Source organism: Bombina bombina, chromosome 4 (assembly GCF_027579735.1).
Source record: "Bombina bombina isolate aBomBom1 chromosome 4, aBomBom1.pri, whole genome shotgun sequence".
NCBI lineage: Eukaryota > Metazoa > Chordata > Amphibia > Anura > Bombinatoridae > Bombina > Bombina bombina.
Genome location: NC_069502.1, coordinates 108,451,017 through 108,471,736, shown reverse-complemented (window position 1 = coordinate 108,471,736; position 20,720 = coordinate 108,451,017). Strand labels below are relative to the sequence as shown.

Below are 20,720 nucleotides of genomic sequence, written 5' to 3'. Positions count from 1 at the left end.
CAATCAGCAGTGCTGAGGTCATGAACTCTTTTACTGTGATCTCAAGAGATTTGACTTAACTCTCATGAGATTTCATGGTAAACTTCCTTAAACTGAATAGGGAAATAAGATGAGAGGGCACAAAGCTTGCCCCTTTGACTGTCCCGGGACAGACATACTGATTTGCTGCTTAAAAGTCCTTTACAAAGGGATGTGGCTACTGAGGAACTTTTGAGGTAAAATATCTTTCTTTTTTACATAGAGATGTTCAGGTTATATTTTCTAGGCAGCTTTTAACAGCTATGCTGCATCATTTTCAAGTGTTTCAACATTTGGGTATCATGGCCCTTTAAGTAGATGAAAACATGAAAAACCATATGTATGCAATATTCATCCTATATAATAAAAGGCCAAGTGTGTTTGTCTGAAGCTGTCATGCGCAGTAAAGGTAACACACCTGGCCTTCCAACTGACCTGGCGTAGTGTGGTGGAGTGAGCGCGACCGGCGGGTGCGGAGTGGGCGTGACCGGTGGGTGTGGAGTGGGCGTGGTCGGCGGGTGCGGAGTGGGCGTGGCTGACTGGTGTGATGTGGTCGGCGGGTACAACGTGGGCGTGGCTGGCGGGTGCGACGTGGGCAGGGGCTGTGCGTGACACGGGCGGGGTCAGATGCTGGGGCCGGCTGCCAGAGCTCTAAAGAGGGGGGATAGAGAGAGCAGAAGAGGATAGAGAGAGAGAGAGAGAGAGACAGCAAAAGAGAGAGGGGGAGAGAGACAGCAAAAGAGAGAGGGGGAGAGAGACAGCAAAAGAGAGAGACTGAGAGAGACAACAAAAGAGAGGGGGGAGAGAGACAGTAAAAGAGAGGGGGGAGAGAGACAGCAAAAGAGAGGGGGGGAGAGAGACAGCAAAAGAGAGGGAGGAGAGAGACAGCAAAAGAGAGGGGGGAGAGAGACAGCAAAAAAGATAGGGGAGAGAGACAGCAAAAGAGAGGGGGAGAGAGCACAAAAGAGAGGGGGACAGAGCACAAAAGAGAGGGGGAGAGAGCACAAAAGAGAGGGGGAGAGAGCACAAAAGAGAGGAGGAGAGAGCGCAAAAGAGAGGGGGAGAGAGCGCAAAAGAGAGGGGGAGAGAGCGCAAAAGAGAGGGGGAGAGAGCACAAAAGAGAGGGGGAGAGAGCACAAAAGAGAGGGAGATAGAAAGCAAAAGAGAGGGAGAGAGACAGCAAATGAGAGGAGAGAGAGAGCAAACGAGAGGAGAGAAAGCAAACGAGAGGGGGGAAGAGAGGGAGCAAAAGAGAGGGAGAGAGACAGCAAAAGAGGGGGAGAGAGACAGCAAAAGAGGGGGAGAGAGAGCAAAAGAGAGGGGAGAGAGAGAGCAAAAGAGAGGGGAGAGAGAGAGCAAAAGAGAGGGGGAGAGAGCGCAAAAGAGAGGGGGGAAAGAGTGCAAAAGAGAGGGGGAGAGAGCGCAAACCAGGGGGAGAGAGTGTAAAAGAGAGGGAGATAGAGAGGGAGAGAGACAGCAAAAGAGAGGAGAGAGAGAGCAAACGAGAGGAAAGAGAGAGCAAATGAGAGGAGAGAGAGCAAACGAGAGGGGGGAAGAGAGAGAGCAAAAGAGAGCGAGAGAGACGGCAAAAGAGGGGGAGAGAGAGAGAGCAAAAGAGAGGGAGAGAGACAGCAAAAGAGCGGAAGAGAGCAAAAGAGAGGGGGAGAGAGAGAGCAAAAGAGAGGGGGGAGAGAGAGAGCAAAAGAGAGGGGGGAGAGAGAGAACCAAAGAGAGGGGGGAGAGAGAGAGCAAAAGAGAGGGGGGAGAGAGAGAGTAAAAGAGAGGGGAGAGAGAGAGCAAAAGAGAGGGGAGAAAAAAAGAGCAAAAGAGAAGGGGGATAGAGAGAGAGCAAGGGGTGGGACCGCTGTACTGCAAAAAATGGCCCGTGTACACAGGCTTTAGGACTAGTATTTAAAAATGTGTTATACTGTGTAATTACTGTAAATATTTCACATTCCAATGTTCTGCACATAGCAGAATATGTTTTATGTATTTATAAATAGATATCTTTATATATATATACAGTATATATATATATATATATATATATATATATATATATATATATATAGATAGATAGATAGATAAATGTGGTATGACTGGCACCAGAAACAATAAGAAAATAGTTCCGGTCTATACCCTCCTGCTTACACTAAGGAAATATGCAGGCGAGTAGTGCTCAGGGGTGATAATTTAATTAAATATTCAGAGAGAAGAGTTTATGTGGTAGGAGCGCAGGGTAAAAAGACTCCCTAGCACTAGTATCACACAAAGTACACCCTATCCGGCACAGGACCATGAATACCAAAATATTAAATCAGATACTCTTTAAAACCAAAAGGCATGAATGAGGAGATCAATTTTGCCCCCTTCTTAGGCGTCTAAACTCCAGATACTTAAATATCTATTCATTAACTACTTTAAATATTTCTGAGGATATTATTTTCCTCATAAATAGAACTTATGATATGTTACTTAATACATTTATCCTCAGTCTTTCCAAATATTAAATTATTGAAATAATTGGAAAAATTAGAGATTAACCTTAGTCTTTACCTATCCTTTATTGAAGGATAAAACAATAATAGTATAATTGATTCATGTCAAAGTCTCATCTGATAATTCAGAATCTTTGAATACAATATCTATTGTATTATTTGTAAATAGAACTTACTGAAATGTATGCAGAGGTGCCCTTAATAAATTTAATAAACCTAATATGGATTAAAAGACAAAATATAACTTTTTCGTTTTTTAAAATTATTTTGAATTACTGCACTGAAATTTGCAAATAGGTATAGATAAGAACCACTATTAATACCACTTAGCGATGCTAATACGTGTTGCCATAAAATAGAAACAAATAAATATGTTTATCTTTATGACTCTTCAAACTTCACTCAGAGGCGGAGGGATTATGCTAATAAATAGCGTCACCTAATAGTGACGTCAATAGCCACTGCCGGAAGAAGCCCCATGCTGTGAGGGGTGAAACGCACGTAGCAGGAGAGGCAGCTACGATAATCCAAACGGAACGGAATCCACTTTGATTGTGACCTCCAGGGAACCTGCCAAATACAGCGCCACAAGTTTGCAACAACCGGCTACTTATCCACATACACGGTATAAGGATCAGCACTTCACGTGTTTAAGCAACAGGCAACCGGCCTCCCAGAAGTAAGAGCTAGTTGTGATATTGTCAGGAGGGTTAGGTAAGTACTACACCAGCACTGCTATTGAGCAGCACCACCTGAGGGATATCGTATCCTGGATATGAAAGGGTGAGAACTTTTAATCTTCCTTACACTAACCCTGCCTTAACTAGCATCTGCTTTGCAAAGACTGTTATAACGATTCTGGGGGAGACTGTACTGTTTGCTATCTGCTTTCTGACGACTGCTTTGCTTATCCTATACTGCGCTTTCATGACAGCTGTGTTCTGTGCTTGTTAAGATATTCCTATATGAGTACTCAAGGGACTATTAATCCTTTTCATACCTGAATGTTGCAACTTTGGGACTCTATATACCGCTATTGGGAATTTTTGCTATCTTCAATTGAAGGCCCTTTTTTTGAGAGCTCAGAAGATTTTTTCAGCTATTTATGATTTCAGGAATCCTTGGAGCAGTTTTCACTTATAACTTTATTTTCCGTTTTGGACATTATCATTGAAATTAATCACTTTAGTGGTATTCTTTATTATTAGGCACATTTATATTTTGTTGTGAAATGTTTTGATCTCATTTTTTGTAATTAAATATATATATATTTTTTCTTGCTATCAGCTGTGATCTGTATCTGATTTAATATTTTGGTATTCATGGTCCTGTGCCGGATAGGGTGTACTTTTTGTGTGATACTAGTGCTAGGGAGTCTTTTTACCCTGCGCTCCTACCACATAAATTCTTCTCTCTGAATATATATATATATATATATATATATATATATATATACACACACATACATCTATACCTATATATAATAATTTATATATATACACATACAGTATATACGGGACATACTAAACTGCATATTGGGATGATGGGATGATTGGCTGCAATGATAAACACTATCACTAGATGTCAGTATACTTTTTTACATACATTCATGGTAATGACTCTGCTGTAACTCAAAATATGTTGTCCTTTTCTGCAGTGCTTCATACTAAGTTGCAAACAGTAGTTGCAAATGTTTAACTACTCACTTGCTGATATATATATACAGTTGTATAATGGAATCACATTAAATACTATAATAGAAAAATGACTTAATATTTTTGTAGGACTAGATTACTAATTTAATATAGTACATGTACTGTATGTGCAAAGGAACACCTTTTACCTGTTTTGATAGGGACCTGTGAATAAATGTTTTAAACATGGGGATTATGGGTTACACATGCCAAGGAAAATATTTGTTTTATTTCTGATAGGAATATAGTTATAATTATTTTTCTACATAGGGATTATGGGTGCAATATCATGGTTACACATGCAGAGGAACATATTTATGGTTATAATTATTTTTATATGGGGATTATTGTTGGAATATCATGGTTACACATCCCAACAAACATATTTGACCTATCTCTGATAAGAATATGGGTATAATTATTTTTATTCATGGGGATTATAGGTATAATATCATGATTGCATGTGGCAAGGAGCACATTTCACCTTTTTCTGATAGGATTACGGTTATAATTATTTTTTATATGGGGTTTGTGGGTGGATTATCATGGTTACACATCCCAAGTAACATATTTGACCTGTATCTGATAAGAACATGGGTATAATTATTTTTCTACATGGGGATTATGGGTGAAATATCCTGGTTACACATACCAATGAACATATTTATCCTGTTTTGGATAAGAATATGGGTCAAATTATTTTTCTACATCGGGATTATGGGTGGAATATCATGGTTACACATGCCAAGGAACATATTTTACCTTTTATTGATGGAAACCTGGGTATAAATATTTTTTATATATGGGGATTATGGGTGGAATAGCATTGTTACACATGCCAAATAACATATTAGACCTGTTTCTGATAAGAACATGTGTATAATTATTTTTTTACATACGGATTATGGGTGGAATAGCATGGTTAAACATGCCAAGGAACATATTTGATATTTTCCTGATGTAAGCATGGGTATCAATATTTTTATACATGGGATTATGGGTGGAATAGCATGGTTACACATGCCAAGTAATATATTGGACCTGTTTCTGATAAGAAAATGTGTTTAACTGTTTTTATACATGGGATTATGGGTGGAATAGCATGGTTACACATGCCAAGGAACATATTTGACCTTTTCCTGATATAAACTTGGGTATAACAATTTTTATACATGGGGATTATAGGTGGACTAGCATGGTTGCACATGCCAAGTAACACATTTGTCATTTTTGTGATAAGAAGATGGGTATAATTTATTTTTATTTATGGGAATCGCGGATGGACTAGCAAGGTTTCATATGGGGAGAGCAAGGTCAATCAAGTATCATATCCTTCATTTTGGGACATTGATTGCACTCAAGTTTGGAGTTTTATATATACAGTATATGTATATATATATATATATATATATATATATATATATATATATATATATATATATATACTGTATATTGTGTATGTATGTATATATATATATATATATATATATATATATATATATATATATATATATATATATATAAAAGGACTTTTATAGTTTTCTTTTATTTAGATAAATATTTATTGCTGATCGATCTCTCCTCTTTTCTTGTTAAGACTGAGTATTGCTTCAAGGGATATACAGAATCCTGATAGGACTCATTCTAAGCCGTGTTAACTGAACAGTTACGGATCATGAGTGAGCATTTTTATCAACCACTTCACGGACCGTTTTCTTTTTCTTGATATATTGCTCTGTGATGTTTTCATATTTTGTTTTCTATGCATAAAACTGGCAATTGCACCATCACTCCTAAGGAGGATTGTTTGTTATCCTGATTATTAGGGTACATTTATAGTGTGCAGGTGTGGGATAACGGTCCATTTGCTCCCCTTTCTTTTCTTACCTAGTCATGAAGAAATAATGATCAATTATGTATTTTTATATGGTCAACAGCGTCACTTTGGAAAAGTTCTTGTTATTTATTTCTCCAAGTAGTTTCATTTTGTAAGGAAGATTTTTTTTTCTGTGTACTTATTATAAGAGCATGAAAAGCAAATATAAATCATAGAAATACAATTTTTAAAAACAGAACTAGCATGAACATCAAAATGGCATTTATTGGGGTGTGTCCGGGCTATGGCCTAAGAAGGCAGCTAAACTGGGAGCTCTGTAAAAAAGAATTACAATCCGCCTTGTAATTAGGATTTTTTGCATCCATCCAGAAACAAATTGATCTTCATGCTGTAGATAACGCTTTGCTGGACTGGATTATATCTATATTGAGAGAAAAGAAGCTTCCCAGACTGAACCGCAGAGATCTCTTGGCGGCCTACAAGGAAAGAGACCTCAGCACCCCCCACCCGGGGAACCGGGGTAAGCAGAGTAAACGCTGTGCTTCTGCATCCACTTGCTATTCTGTAAACAGCAGATAATCATATACCAACCTTCATTAAACTAACATGGAGGAGCTATACTTCATTATTAAAGACCTGATGGAGAAATGTGAGGAGCTGATCTGCAAAAGAATGGACCGACTAGCTGCGCAGCAGTCTGCACTTTCCCTGATAAATAATGCAACTGTTTGTAGTGAAGCACTGCAAAGCGATCCGCAGAGACTCCCATTGCGCAGTCCGAGCCCTAGGGAAAATGGTAAACAAGCACAGCACATACCTGGAGGCCCTTTCCCTTCCTTGGTACCAGAGAGACGTGGATTAGGGATGTCTGAATGTGCTGCAACAGATTGCGGCCTTAAGGAGATTTACCGGCACCTCTCAGTTAGGTGTGACCAGTGGAGCTACTTACATGTTAGTGCGGAGAGAGTCGCACCAGCAGCCTCGCTGGAGGAGGAAGCAGAAACCGGGGAGCCGCGGCAACCCACTCTAGTGTTAGTTAAGAGGTTGAGCGCAGCGGTGGTTTCGGCTACTCTACCTTATTCTGCCGTCCTTGTTCGGAGGGAAGCGGCCGGCCTTCTGGATTAGGGCGGTGGGATAGGCCCGCATGAGCTACACAACCAATTGGAGGTGATTGTTAAGAATGGGTCCCGGGCGATCCTACAAGGCTCGAGACTGCATACAGCAATGTGTCTAGATGGTCTCATGGATCCTGTCCCATCTCCATCTACAGCTGGAGACTGTTGTGAAGTAGCGATATTGCTTGCCATGCCTTGGGGAGTGATTACTCTTGGATGCACTAGAACAGGTGTGGGATAGACTATGGTGAGAGCCTTACAGCCCCTATTCTTTTATAAATTAACTTTGTCTCACAGGAATTTCTGGACCTGAGACTCACCTGGAGCTTAAAGTGTATCTCTGGAGGGGGGCAGTAGTTAAACAAAATGTGGTGGACTTTCCCATACCACGTCACTTCATATCATTGTATAAAGGGGGTCTCTGTAGAGGTAATATTGTGCCCAATAATAGTCAGACTTGACAAAGGTCTGCTACCTCAGTTAACCTTAAGATTAAATTTATTAAAGTGCACTATAGAGGTTCCTCAGCAGCAGAAACTTACCCACTGTTTATTTGCTTAACATAGCTGTAGTGCTGTTTGTGTTTCTAGGATTGTCAGTTATAAATATTCCTTTTCAAACTCAGGGCATAACTGTAATACCCTCTCATGGCTCCTTTAACACATACCTTCAGCTTCGGTGGTTTAAGTGAGATGGCTAAATCGCATTTGGGCCTGCCCAGCACTATATATTTGCCTCACCCGGAGTCTGGGGGCCCTATGGAGGGATATATTGCTTGCTCCTAGGTGTATTCCTAAAACTAGCTGTGTTAATATAGTGTATAGCTTGATAGCCCTGTGGAGTACTAGGTTATCATACAGACATCTGATGTATACTGGGCCATATTGATGGTCACAGGATGACCCTCAGTTTTATCTGAGCCTTATTTGTTAGCAAACTATAGGCCCATTACATTACCTAATTGCTCCTTTGAGCCTGAGAAGTGTTTTCCCTACCGCTAAAATCTTTCTAGTGGCCTATATTTAACTGTTCCTTATAAGCCTGAGAGGGGTGATACCCGCCATTAGATGCCTTATAAGGACCTGTGTTTATTTGGTCCTTTAGGCCTGAGAAGTGCGTTACCTATTACTAAGATCTGTATAATAGTTTGAATGTAATTAATCTTTTACTAGCCTGAGATGTGGGTTACTCACCGTCAAAGTTTGTATAACCACTTGTACCTAATTGTTCTTCACTAGCATGAAAAAAAAGTACTTATTGCTAATATCCTTATAATGGTCTGTATTTAATTGCATAATACTTAAAATTTCTGATGCGTTGAATAATATATAGGGGCCCAAAAGTTGCCTATATATCATTTATTTTGTAATCTTAGAGTGGCCCTGTTAATACTCCCCCCCAAACTTTATTCCCTGCTTATACTTAAAACTCGTGGTCCAAAAATGGCTACAAATTCTTTATTGGGGTTTCCATAACTTGTATTTATTTGCTTATTTTAGGGGGTTATTTAAAGATACAGAATATATTGTCATAGCATTGGGTCAAAAAGTGGCCCTGTTAACATATCTCCCAATCTCCACCCCTCACCTATATTTCCCATCCGTGGTCCAAGAAGGGCCACTAACTTTTAGCCGGGGTGTACTTGATTTTTTCTCAGTTACTTTGGGAGGCTCTCTGATAAAGAAAATGAGGTTTATTTGGTAATTTGCACCTTTAATTCCTGTGTTTTTGTTATTGAGCCATAAATGGCATAGTACTCTGCAATATCAATGTGTTCATTTTGAAATGCCTTTAGTGAATAGATTTAGACATGGACTACTGGTCGAAAGACTGAGTCGCTTTGAAGGCCCAAGAGTGGCCAGTCTGTAATCTATGGACTGACCTGCATGGATATGATGTTTGGATTTGTCATTTGATTCACTAATATGTTATATATATTTTGTACTGTGCAAACTAGATGTTATTTTTACTTGTAAACCTCAATAAAAACTAACGGGATCGTATGTGACGTAACATACGATCCCGCGATCTCAATCCGACGCAGATCGATGCTTACATTATTACAGATGTTCCGAATACACATTCGACTCTATTTGACCCTTTTCCCAATTTATCAAACATTTAACAGATAGGTTTGGGGCTATTCCGACGCATCGTACCTAGTTTTCAATCCGCCACCCTTGAGGCCGCGGATGCCATAGAAATCAATGGGAGTCTGAAAGCACCGAAAGCTTAAGTTCGATGCTGCAAGACAATGAAATATACCCCATTGATTTCTATGGTTGAAAAAAAATTTAAGTTTACACCTAACACCCTAACATAAACCCCAAGTCTAAACACCCCTAATATGCCGCCCCCAACATCACCGACACAAATAAATTGCATTAACCCCTATCCTGCCGCTCCCCGACACCGCCGCCACAAAATAAAGCCCCCCACATCGCCAAAAACTAATTAAGCTATTAACCCCTAAACATAACAACCCCTTAAGTTTAAATTAAAATTACAAGATGCCTATCTTAATATAAATTAAAACTTACCTGTAAAATGAAAAAAAAAAAATGTTAAACTATAAATTAACCTACCCTACCTATTATACTAAAATTAAATTAAACTACCAATTAAATAAACTAAATGACATATTAAAAAACCTTGGATGACATCACTTAAAGGAAAACTTAATTCTACAGTGGCGATCGGAAGAAGAGGATGCTCCGCGCCAGATGTCTTGAAGATGGACCCGGATGGATGAAGATAGAAGATGCCATCTGGATGAAGACTTCTGCCCGCTTGGATGAAGACTTCTGCCCGCTTGGATGAAGACTTCTGCCGGCTTTGATGAGGACTTCTGCCCGCTTGGATGAAGACTTCTGCTGCCTGGATAAGGATGGATGTAAAAAAAGATCTTCGAAAACTGTAAGTGGATCGTCAGGGGTTAGTGTTAGTTTTTTTAAGGGTTTATTGGGTGGGTTTTATTTTTAGAGTAGGGTTTTGGGCAATGTAAAAGAGTTAAATGCCCATTTAAGGGCAATGCCCATCCAAATGCCCTTTTCAGCGCAATGGTTAGCTTAGGTTTATTTAGATAGGTTTTTATTTGGGGGGGTTTGGTTCTATGGGTGGTGGGTTTTACTGTTGGGGGGTTGTTTGTATTTTTTTTTACAGGTAAAAGAGCTGATTTCTTTGGGGCAATGCACAGCAAAAGGCCCTTTTAAGGGCTATTAGCAGTTTAGTGTAGGCTAGGTTTTGTTTTTATTTTGATAGGGCTATTAGATTAGGAGTAATTCGTTTTTATTTTGGATAATTTCGTTTTTTATTTTGTGTAATTTAGTGTTTTTTTTTTTGTAATTTAGATAATTGTATTTGATTTTTTTTTTTATTATTTGATTGTAATGTTAGTTTTTAGTGTAAGGCAGGTTAATTTTTATTTAACAAGTAGCTTTGTATTTATTTTAACTAGGTAGCTAGTAAATAGTTAATAACTATTTACTAACTAGTCTACCTAGTTAAAATAAATACAAACTTAACTGTGAAATAAAAATAAAACCTAAGCTAGCTACAATGTAACTATTAGTTATTTTGTAGCTAGCTTAGGTTTTATTTTACAGGTAAGTATGTATTTAGTTTTAAATAGGTTATTTAGGTAATAATTGTAAGTTTTATTTAGATTTATTTTAATTATATTTAAGTTAGGGGGTGTTATGGTTAGGGTTACGTTAGGGTTAGACTTAGGCTTAGGGTTACGTTAGGGTTAGGTTTAGGGGTTAATATATTTATGTAGTGATGCGGGAGGGCGGCAGTTTAGGGGTTAATAGTTTTATTATAGCGGCGGTGTGGGGGCGGACGGCAGATTAGGGGTTAATAATATTTAAATAGTGTTTGCGATGCAGGAGGGTGGAGGTTTAGGGGTTAATAGGTAGTTTATGGGTGTTAGTGTACTTTTTAACACTTTAGTTATGAGTTTTATGCTACAGCTTTGTTACGTAAAACTCATAACTACTGACTTTAGATGGTGGTACAAATCTTGTGGTTATAGAGTGTACCGCTCACTTTTTGGCCTCCCAGGCAAACTCGTAATACCGGCGCTATGGAAGTCCCATTGAAAAAGTGCAGTACTGACGTTGTATGACGGCCAAAAAGTTGTGCGGTACACCTATAACTGCAAGACTTGTAATAGCGGCGTTAGGGAAAAAGCAGCGTTATGAAGCATAACAATGCTTTTTCACTCATAACGCCAAACTTGTAATCTAGCTGAAAGTTATCAAATAACAAAAAGGTAGTAGTTTATGCTATAAATTGAGGAAAATAGGACAAATTAAAGAGCTCTCCTCTTTCATTTGTTGAATCGCATTGTTATGAAGTGACCTCTAGTGCTATGGAATTTTGTGGTGCTTTATATATAATAATTCAAATGAAAATCGGCACTCTAGCTACAAAAAAAGTGCCATATGGCTAGAGCCCTGATTGGACAGCTCAAACCGTTAGCTCATAAAAACATGAGTTTTGAAGTGGGCGGCCGGAGAGCATGGTATTAGAATGGCACAGCTAGATTAAAAAGTAAGCTACAGTGCATCTTTATTAGAAGTGATCAATTAAAGCCAATCTAAAATGATCAATTAAAGCCCATCTAAAATTTTGCTTAGATTCCAACCTGATTTTAAAACATGTCAAGTTTACCATCACTTAAACCCCTTCAAAGGGATTATCACATATTCAAAGTCACTACTGGGAGCTAGCTGAGCACATCTGACAAACCAATGACAAGAGACAAATGTGTGTAGCCCCCAATCACAATCTAGCTCTCAGTAGTGCATTGGTTCTGTTAAGTATATATATATATATATATATATATATATATATATATATATATATATATATTTTACAACAAATTATACCGCCTCTTATCTGAATGAATTTTTACAGTTTTTCACCACTAGAGAGCATTAGTTCATGTGTGTCATATAGATAATATTTTGCTCACGCACGTGGAGTTACCTAGGAGCCAGCACTGATTGGCTAAAATGCAAGTCTGTCAAAAGAACTGAAATAAGGGGGGCAGTCTGCAGAGGCTTAGATACAAAGTAATCACAAAGGTAAAAAGTATATTAATTTAACAGTTTTGGTTATACTAAAACTAGGGAATGGGTAATAAAGGGATCATCTATCTTTTAAAACAATAAAAATGGTGGTGTAGACTGTCGCTTTAAAATGACATACTTTATCTGAATCATGATACTTTCATGTCCTTTAAACTCACAAAAAGTTCTATGTTAAACTGAATGAGTACAAAAGTATTTAAACAGCTTCAACACACAATGTGAAAAAGTTTTGCAGTGAAAGGGGTTAAAGAACCTATACTTAAAGGAACAGTCTAATCAAAATTAAACTTTCATGATTCAGATAGGGCATGCAATTTCAAACAACTCTTTTATTATTACATTTGCTTTGCTCTCTTTGTATTCTTTGTTGAAAGCTAAACCTAGGTAGGCTCATATGCTAAATTCTAAGCACTTGAAGGCTGCCTCTTATTTCAGTGAATTTGACAATTTTTCACAGCTAGACAGAGCTAGTTCACGTGTGCCATATAGATACATATTGTGCTCACTCCCGTGGAGTTATTTATGAGTCAGCACTGATTGGCTAAAATGCAAGTTTGTCAAAAGAACTGAGATAAGGGAACAGTCTGCAGAGGCTTAGTTACAAGGTAATCACAGAGGTAAAAAGTGTATTAATATAACAGTGTTGTTTTTGCAAAACTGGGGAATGGGTAATAAAGGGATTATCTATCTTTTTAAAATATAAACATACTGTTCCTTTAAAGAAAAATAACACTGTAATCTAAAGGCTGAAATCAATCGATAATCTGTTATAGTTTAGGCTTCACTTCATTTGGTATAAGCCTAACATTTGCTTGTCAGTTTTTTCTAGTTGCGAGGCAATGCACACATCTCATGCATCATAGGTGACGTTGTAAAGCCAATCGCGGATGTGAGGTCAATCTCGGGGGCTCCAGGGGGGTGCTGGAATGTGAACTTCTGCAGTAGCCTTGTGAAGAACAGGAAGAGCTCCATTTTGGCCAACGTTTCACCAGCACAAATTCTTTTACCTGGTAAAAAGAAATACAATAGATCAAGTAGATACAAAAACAAACAAATCAGTTTCCCTGTAGTTTTAGCATTATACAAACACTGTATATTACACTCCACAAAATATTCTTAACATTTAATCAAATAGTTAAAGGGATATTAATATAAATATATATATATATGCACATTTAGTAGTGACGCCCTTTAGAACACATTACAGTGAGAAAACAGTGCCTTAAAAACCTTAATAAAATGTGATTAGCACATCCCTTGAAAACAATGTGATGCAATATTGTAATACAACACCATGAGTTCCATACAGTGCAGCATTTGGTGCGTTACCGGAAGTATGACATCACTTTCTCAGTTTTCCAGCACTACTGTAATCATCTATGTTGCTATGGTGATAGGAAATCAAAAATCTATCTCATTTGACTCATTTTTATCAAATGTGTATAATTTATGTCTCTCTTTCTTTCTTTGTTTCTTTGTTTCTATCTTTCTTTCTTTTGTACTTTTGTTCTTTCGTTCTTTCGTTCTTTCATTCTTTCTTTCTCTCCCTCCAAAATTTCCATGTTTTGTAGTCCAGGACCATATCCCTTGAGTATGCTTATATTATCTGCTTTGCTGTGGCCAGTTTAAAGGGACACTGTACCCAAATTTTTTCTTTTGTAATTCAGAAAGAGCATGCAATTTTAAGCAACTTTCTAATTTACTCCTATTATCAAATTTTCTTCGTTCTCTTGCTATCATTATTTGAAAAAGAAGGCATCTAGGTTTTTTTTTTGGTTTCAGTACTCTGGACAGCACTTTTTTATTGGTGGATGAATTTATCCACCAATCAGCAAGGACAACCCAGGTTGTTCACCAAAAATGGGCCAGCATCTAAACTTACATTCTTGCATTTCAAATAAAGATACCAAGAGAATGAAGAAAATTTGATAATAGGAGTAAATTAGAAAGTTGCTTAAAATTTCATGCTCAATCTGAATCACGAAAGAAAAATTTTGGGTACAGTGTCCCTTTAAGGGCAGATCTAGATGAACTCCTGTACTGATTAAGGGCTAGATTACGAGTGGAGCAGAAGAGGCTCCTACATAGGGACAGTAGGGGCCGTGCCCCAAAAGATTTTGGGAAATATATTATGGTGGCACAGTTAGAAATAGGTTGCTATTTTTAGTTTATTTTTTAGGTTGATATTTTTTCCGTTTTTCTTTTTTTTTTAGGAGAGGGTGTGGTTGGGTTTAGTAATAATAATAATAATAATAATAATAAAGCCTATAATAATAAAAAAAATCTTGCATTTGCAAAGTTCTCTCAGACACAGCATTTTTAGTAATCTGTCCTGTCTGAGAGAACTTTGCACATTCTCCTTCTGTCTCTTTAAGTGATTTCTGATGTCACCCTATCAGTCTCTATATCATGCGTTTAGGCACAGACGGTCATCTAAGCTTCCATTGGCTAAAAGCTTGTGGGGGGAGGTACACAGTTTGTTTACCCTCAGATGCCATACCCTTGACATGTATTGCTAATTCTCCCATTTCATCTGCACAATCTAGGGGCCTGGAGAAATAACTTTTTTATATTTATTAATTTATTTTTTATTTTTTTTAAATGTGGATTTTATTTATTTTAAATCAGTGGTGGTACCGTGGTCAGGTTATTGTTATTTATAGCCTGAGACGGGACATACTTATTTACTGCAACTCTGCACATCACTTTATGGCTTCTGATAGAGTGGCATGCAGACTGAGGGCTGCCACAATGCCACCTGTCTGAGAATGAGTGGGTTTGAAGCAGTGAAGGTGTCAATGTGGTGGCGCAATAATGGTTGCGCTATTAGTAGAGCTGAGACACATATGTAATTTAGAAGTTGTACTTTGCTAGTAGAAGCTACATCACCTCTCGCCTTCCACAAGCTGTTTCAACTATCTACTAGGTGATGGTCTAGAAAACAGCTTCCACACAGATGCAGTAGCGTTCATCATGGGGAACTTAAAAGTAAAGAACTAGACTGGACCCCCTTTTTCGTTTTCTTCCCTTGGTTGTTGTCTTTTGTGGTGTATGGTCGGGGGCCATACAGGGTACAGATTATAAAAAATGGAAAACCCCAATTCAGATACAGGAAAATATGTGTTATCGGTATTGCTTCTTCATTAACTGCTATGTTGCAATGTCTGTTTTCACAAGTTTTATTGTCTAAATTTTATTTATTGTTTTGAATGAAGCTGTAATTCTGAATTGGAATGAAATAAATATATATATAAAAAAAAAGTAAAGAACTAGAAGAAATCCTGGATTGAAAATCATCAGCCTTTCAATGAGAAGGGAATCTGTCTTTGAGAAGGTTACTGGGATTAACAATTGCAATTGTCATTGGAAAGGGAGCTTTTTGGAAATAAATTTAAAACCGTTAACAGAATATAATATAGCCTAAAATAGTTCTATTATAAATTTTACTATGCAGAATTAGCACCCCCTTGTGGCATATTAACTTACTGCATATGTGAGAATTAGATTCACATGAAAGAATTATTAATGAGATAATGTATGCACATGAAGAATAAATCACACACACAAAAAAATCAGATAAAAAAATAAATTAAAAATTATGGCCTAGATTTGGAGTTCGGCGGTAAAAGGGCTGTTAACGCTCCGCGGGTTTTTTTCTGGCCGCACCATAAATTTAACTCTGGTATCGAGAGTTCAAACAAATGCTGCGTTAGGCTCCAAAAAAGGAGCGTAGAGCATATTTACCGCAAATGCAACTCTCGATACCAGAGTTGCTTACGGACGCGGCCGGCATCAAAAACGTGCTCGTGCACGATTCTCCCATAGGAAACAATGGGGCAGTTTGAGCTGAAAAAAAACCTAACACCTGCAAAAAAGCAGCGTTCAGCTCTTAACGCAGCCCCATTGTTTCCTATGGGGAAACACTTCCTACGTCTGCACCTAACACTCTAACATGTACCCCGAGTCTAAACACCCCTAACCTTACACTTATTAACCCCTAATCTGCCGCCCCCGCTATCGCTGACCCCTGCATTACACTTTAAACCCCTAATCTGCCGCTCCGTAAACCGCCGCCACCTACGTTATCCCTATGTACCCCTAATCTGCTGCCCTAACATCGCCGACCCCTATGTTATATTTATTAACCCCTAATCTGCCCCCCACAACGTCGCCGACACCTGCCTACACTTATTAACCCCTAATCTGCCGAGCGGACCTGAGCGCTACTATAATAAAGTTATTAACCCCTAATCCGCCTCACTAACCCTATCATAAATAGTATTAACCCCTAATCTGCCCTCCCTAACATCGCCGACACCTACCTTCAATTATTAACCCCTAATCTGCCGACCGGAGCTCACCGCTATTCTAATAAATGTATTAACCCCTAAAGCTAAGTCTAACCCTAACACTAACACCCCCCTAAGTTAAATATAATTTTTATCTAACGAAATAAATTAACTCTTATTAAATAAATGATTCCTATTTAAAGCTAAATACTTACCTGTAAAATAAATCCTAATATAGCTACAATATAAATTATAATTATATTATAGCTATTTTAGGATTAATATTTATTTTACAGGCAACTTTGTAATTATTTTAACCAGGTACAATAGCTATTAAATAGTTAAGAACTATTTAATAGTTACCTAGTTAAAATAATAACAAATTTACCTGTAAAATAAATCCTAACCTAAGATATAATTAAACCTAACACTACCCTATCAATAAAATAATTAAATAAACTACCTACAATTACCTACAATTAACCTAACACTACACTATCAATAAATTAATTAAACACAATTGCTACAAATAAATACAATTAAATAAACTATCTAAAGTACAAAAAATAAAAAAGAACTAAGTTACAGAAAATAATAAAATATTTACAAACATAAGAAAAATATTACAACAATTTTAAACTAATTACACCTACTCTAAGCCCCCTAATAAAATAACAAAGCCCCCCAAAATAAAAAATTCCCTACCCTATTCTAAAATACAAATATTACAAGCTCTTTTACCTTACCAGCCCTGAACAGGGCCCTTTGCGGGGCATGCCCCAAGAATTTCAGCTCTTTTGCCTGTAAAAAAAAAACATACAATACCCCCCCCCCAACATTACAACCCACCACCCACATACCCCTAATCTAACCCAAACCCCCCTTAAATAAACCTAACACTACCCCCCTGATGATCTTCCTACCTTGTCTTCACCATGCCAGGTTCACCGATCCGTCCTGGCTCCAAGATCTTCATCCAACCCAAGCGGGGGCTAGACATCCACTGAAGAAGTCCAGAAGAGGGTCCAAAGTCTTCCTCCTATCCGGCAAGAAGAGGACATCCGGACCGGCAAACATCTTCTCCAAGCGGCATCTTCTATCTTCTTCCATCCGATGACGACCGGCTCCATCTTGAAGACCTCCAGCGCGGATCCATCCTCTTCTTCCGACGACTAGACGACGAATGACGGTTCCTTTAAGGGACGTCATCCAAGATGGCGTCCCTCGAATTCCGATTGGCTGATAGGATTCTATCAGCCAATCGGAATTAAGGTAGGAATTTTCTGATTGGCTGATGGAATCAGCCAATCAGAATATAGTTCAATCCGATTGGCTGATCCAATCAGCCAATCAGATTGAGCTCGCATTCTATTGGCTGTTCCGATCAGCCAATAGAATGCGAGCTCAATCTGATTGGCTGATTGGATCAGCCAATCGGATTGAACTATATTCTGATTGGCTGATTCCATCAGCCAATCAGAAAATTCCTACCTTAATTCCGATTGGCTGATAGAATCCTATCAGCCAATCGGAATTCGAGGGACGCCATCTTGGATGACGTCCCTTAAAGGAACCGTCATTCGTCGTCTAGTCGTCGGAAGAAGAGGATGGATCCGCGCTGGAGGTCTTCAAGATGGAGCCGGTCGTCATCGGATGGAAGAAGATAGAAGATGCCGCTTGGAGAAGATGTTTGCCGGTCCGGATGTCCTCTTCTTGCCGGATAGGAGGAAGACTTTGGACCCTCTTCTGGACTTCTTCAGTGGATGTCTAGCCCCCGCTTGGGTTGGATGAAGATCTTGGAGCCAGGACGGATCGGTGAACCTGGCATGGTGAAGACAAGGTAGGAAGATCATCAGGGGGGTAGTGTTAGGTTTATTTAAGGGGGGTTTGGGTTAGATTAGGGGTATGTGGGTGGTGGGTTGTAATGTTGGGGGGGGGGTATTGTATGTTTTTTTTTACAGGCAAAAGAGCTGAAATTCTTGGGGCATGCCCCGCAAAGGGCCCTGTTCAGGGCTGGTAAGGTAAAAGAGCTTGTAATATTTGTATTTTAGAATAGGGTAGGGAATTTTTTATTTTGGGGGGCTTTGTTATTTTATTAGGGGGCTTAGAGTAGGTGTAATTAGTTTAAAATTGTTGTAATATTTTTCTTATGTTTGTAAATATTTTATTATTTTCTGTAACTTAGTTCTTTTTTATTTTTTGTACTTTAGATAGTTTATTTAATTGTATTTATTTGTAGCAATTGTGTTTAATTAATTTATTGATAGTGTAGTGTTAGGTTAATTGTAGGTAATTGTAGGTAGTTTATTTAATTATTTTATTGATAGGGTAGTGTTAGGTTTAATTATATCTTAGGTTAGGATTTATTTTACAGGTAAATTTGTTATTATTTTAACTAGGTAACTATTAAATAGTTCTTAACTATTTAATAGCTATTGTACCTGGTTAAAATAATTACAAAGTTGCCTGTAAAATAAATATTAATCCTAAAATAGCTATAATATAATTATAATTTATATTGTAGCTATATTAGGATTTATTTTACAGGTAAGTATTTAGCTTTAAATAGGAATCATTTATTTAATAAGAGTTAATTTATTTCGTTAGATAAAAATTATATTTAACTTAGGGGGGTGTTAGTGTTAGGGTTAGACTTAGCTTTAGGGGTTAATACATTTATTAGAATAGCGGTGAGCTCCGGTCGGCAGATTAGGGGTTAATAATTGAAGGTAGGTGTCGGCGATGTTAGGGAGGGCAGATTAGGGGTTAATACTATTTATGATAGGGTTAGTGAGGCGGATTAGGGGTTAATAACTTTATTATAGTAGCGCTCAGGTCCGCTCGGCAGATTAGGGGTTAATAAGTGTAGGTAGGTGTCGGCGACGTTGAGGGGGGCAGATTAGGGGTTAATAAATATAAGGTCAGAAAAGGAAAATAGCACCAATGAGTCGTAGCATCTGTTATGGTAAGAAATGTTTATTGTACAGTCCAATGTTAGAGTACAAACAGAGTCACAGTGGAGAACGCCTGACGCGTTTCGCGCATGCGTAGATGCGCTTCTTCGGAGGCTAATTCAAATCTAAGTGTGACAGCTTTTAAACAGTAATTTTACCAATCATTTGTTAGTTTGAAAGTGAGCCAATGGTGTGGCTGTCCAGTGCAACTATCGACACTTCTCTTAGTTCAATAGTGTCTATTAATATATATTTTTTGTCACTAAGAGATATAGTTGCTCTGGAGTGTCAGACCTTGGGGATACTAAGGCTCATATAAGATTAATTCTATGTTTGTGCACAATCTCTGATTTTAAGTAAGAACATTTATGGTAAATTTCATCAGTAACAAGCATTATGTATTAACATATTAACATTCTTAGCATAGATAACTTGTAAGTTAAGTCCATGAAAATAACAATAAAAAGATGAAAAAATAGTAATCAATATAGATACATATAGATACTTGTATAATTTAACATCCATATCGTTTCTATTATTAATAATACTTCATGTGCTATGCCTATATAATGACAGGTTGCTGCTAAATATAAACTTAAAAAATGGAAAATTATATAAAACTTTTATATGAAACATTTATATGAATACAGTATGATTCATATACATTGCACACCATTAAAAAATATAACAAAAAGATATATAGGTATAATGAACCAAGGATAGATGCGGTCAAATGATATTCAAACATCTGATTAGACATATGTTCCCTATTCTTAATAAGATACTACAGTGTGAATATTATATGTAATCCTTCTATGTAATAAGCCCTTAATTCGGTGAAGCCAATTAAAACTCTCTAATTCCCTATTTATTGAAGTATTACTAATAATGTCATTTAGACATTACTCGTGGTTAAGAGGTCTAAGCCATTAAACTATTCGGGATGGCAAGAAGGATAAGTCTATGGGAAGTTGGAAAATAAATAAATCTAATTAAATAAATAAGTAAGATATGTCAGTAATAAGAAAAGGATAAAATAGAAAAAATTAGGCAGAAATTGTCTATGAGAATATTATAAGAAGTAGGAAAAATCAGTAGGTAAATAAAATTAAAGAATTAAGAAAATAAAGAAGTAAACAGACAGAGACTGGGATTAAAGCTCAAATAGAGATAAAACTCAAAGGGAAGACACTTGATTATGTTATCATAAGTCCGTAGT

General features: G+C 37.6%; 1 protein-coding gene across 1 annotated transcript in view; it reads right to left on the bottom strand.

Annotated features, from left to right (window-relative positions):
• LOC128656941 (uncharacterized) overlaps positions 1-20,720 on the bottom strand; it is a 239,146-nt gene that overhangs the window by 169,515 nt on the left and 48,911 nt on the right. Inside the window, 2 exon segments of the mRNA XM_053711133.1 lie at positions 7,268-7,383; positions 13,065-13,265. Of these exon segments, the coding sequence (XP_053567108.1) occupies positions 7,268-7,383; positions 13,065-13,265 (317 nt within the window).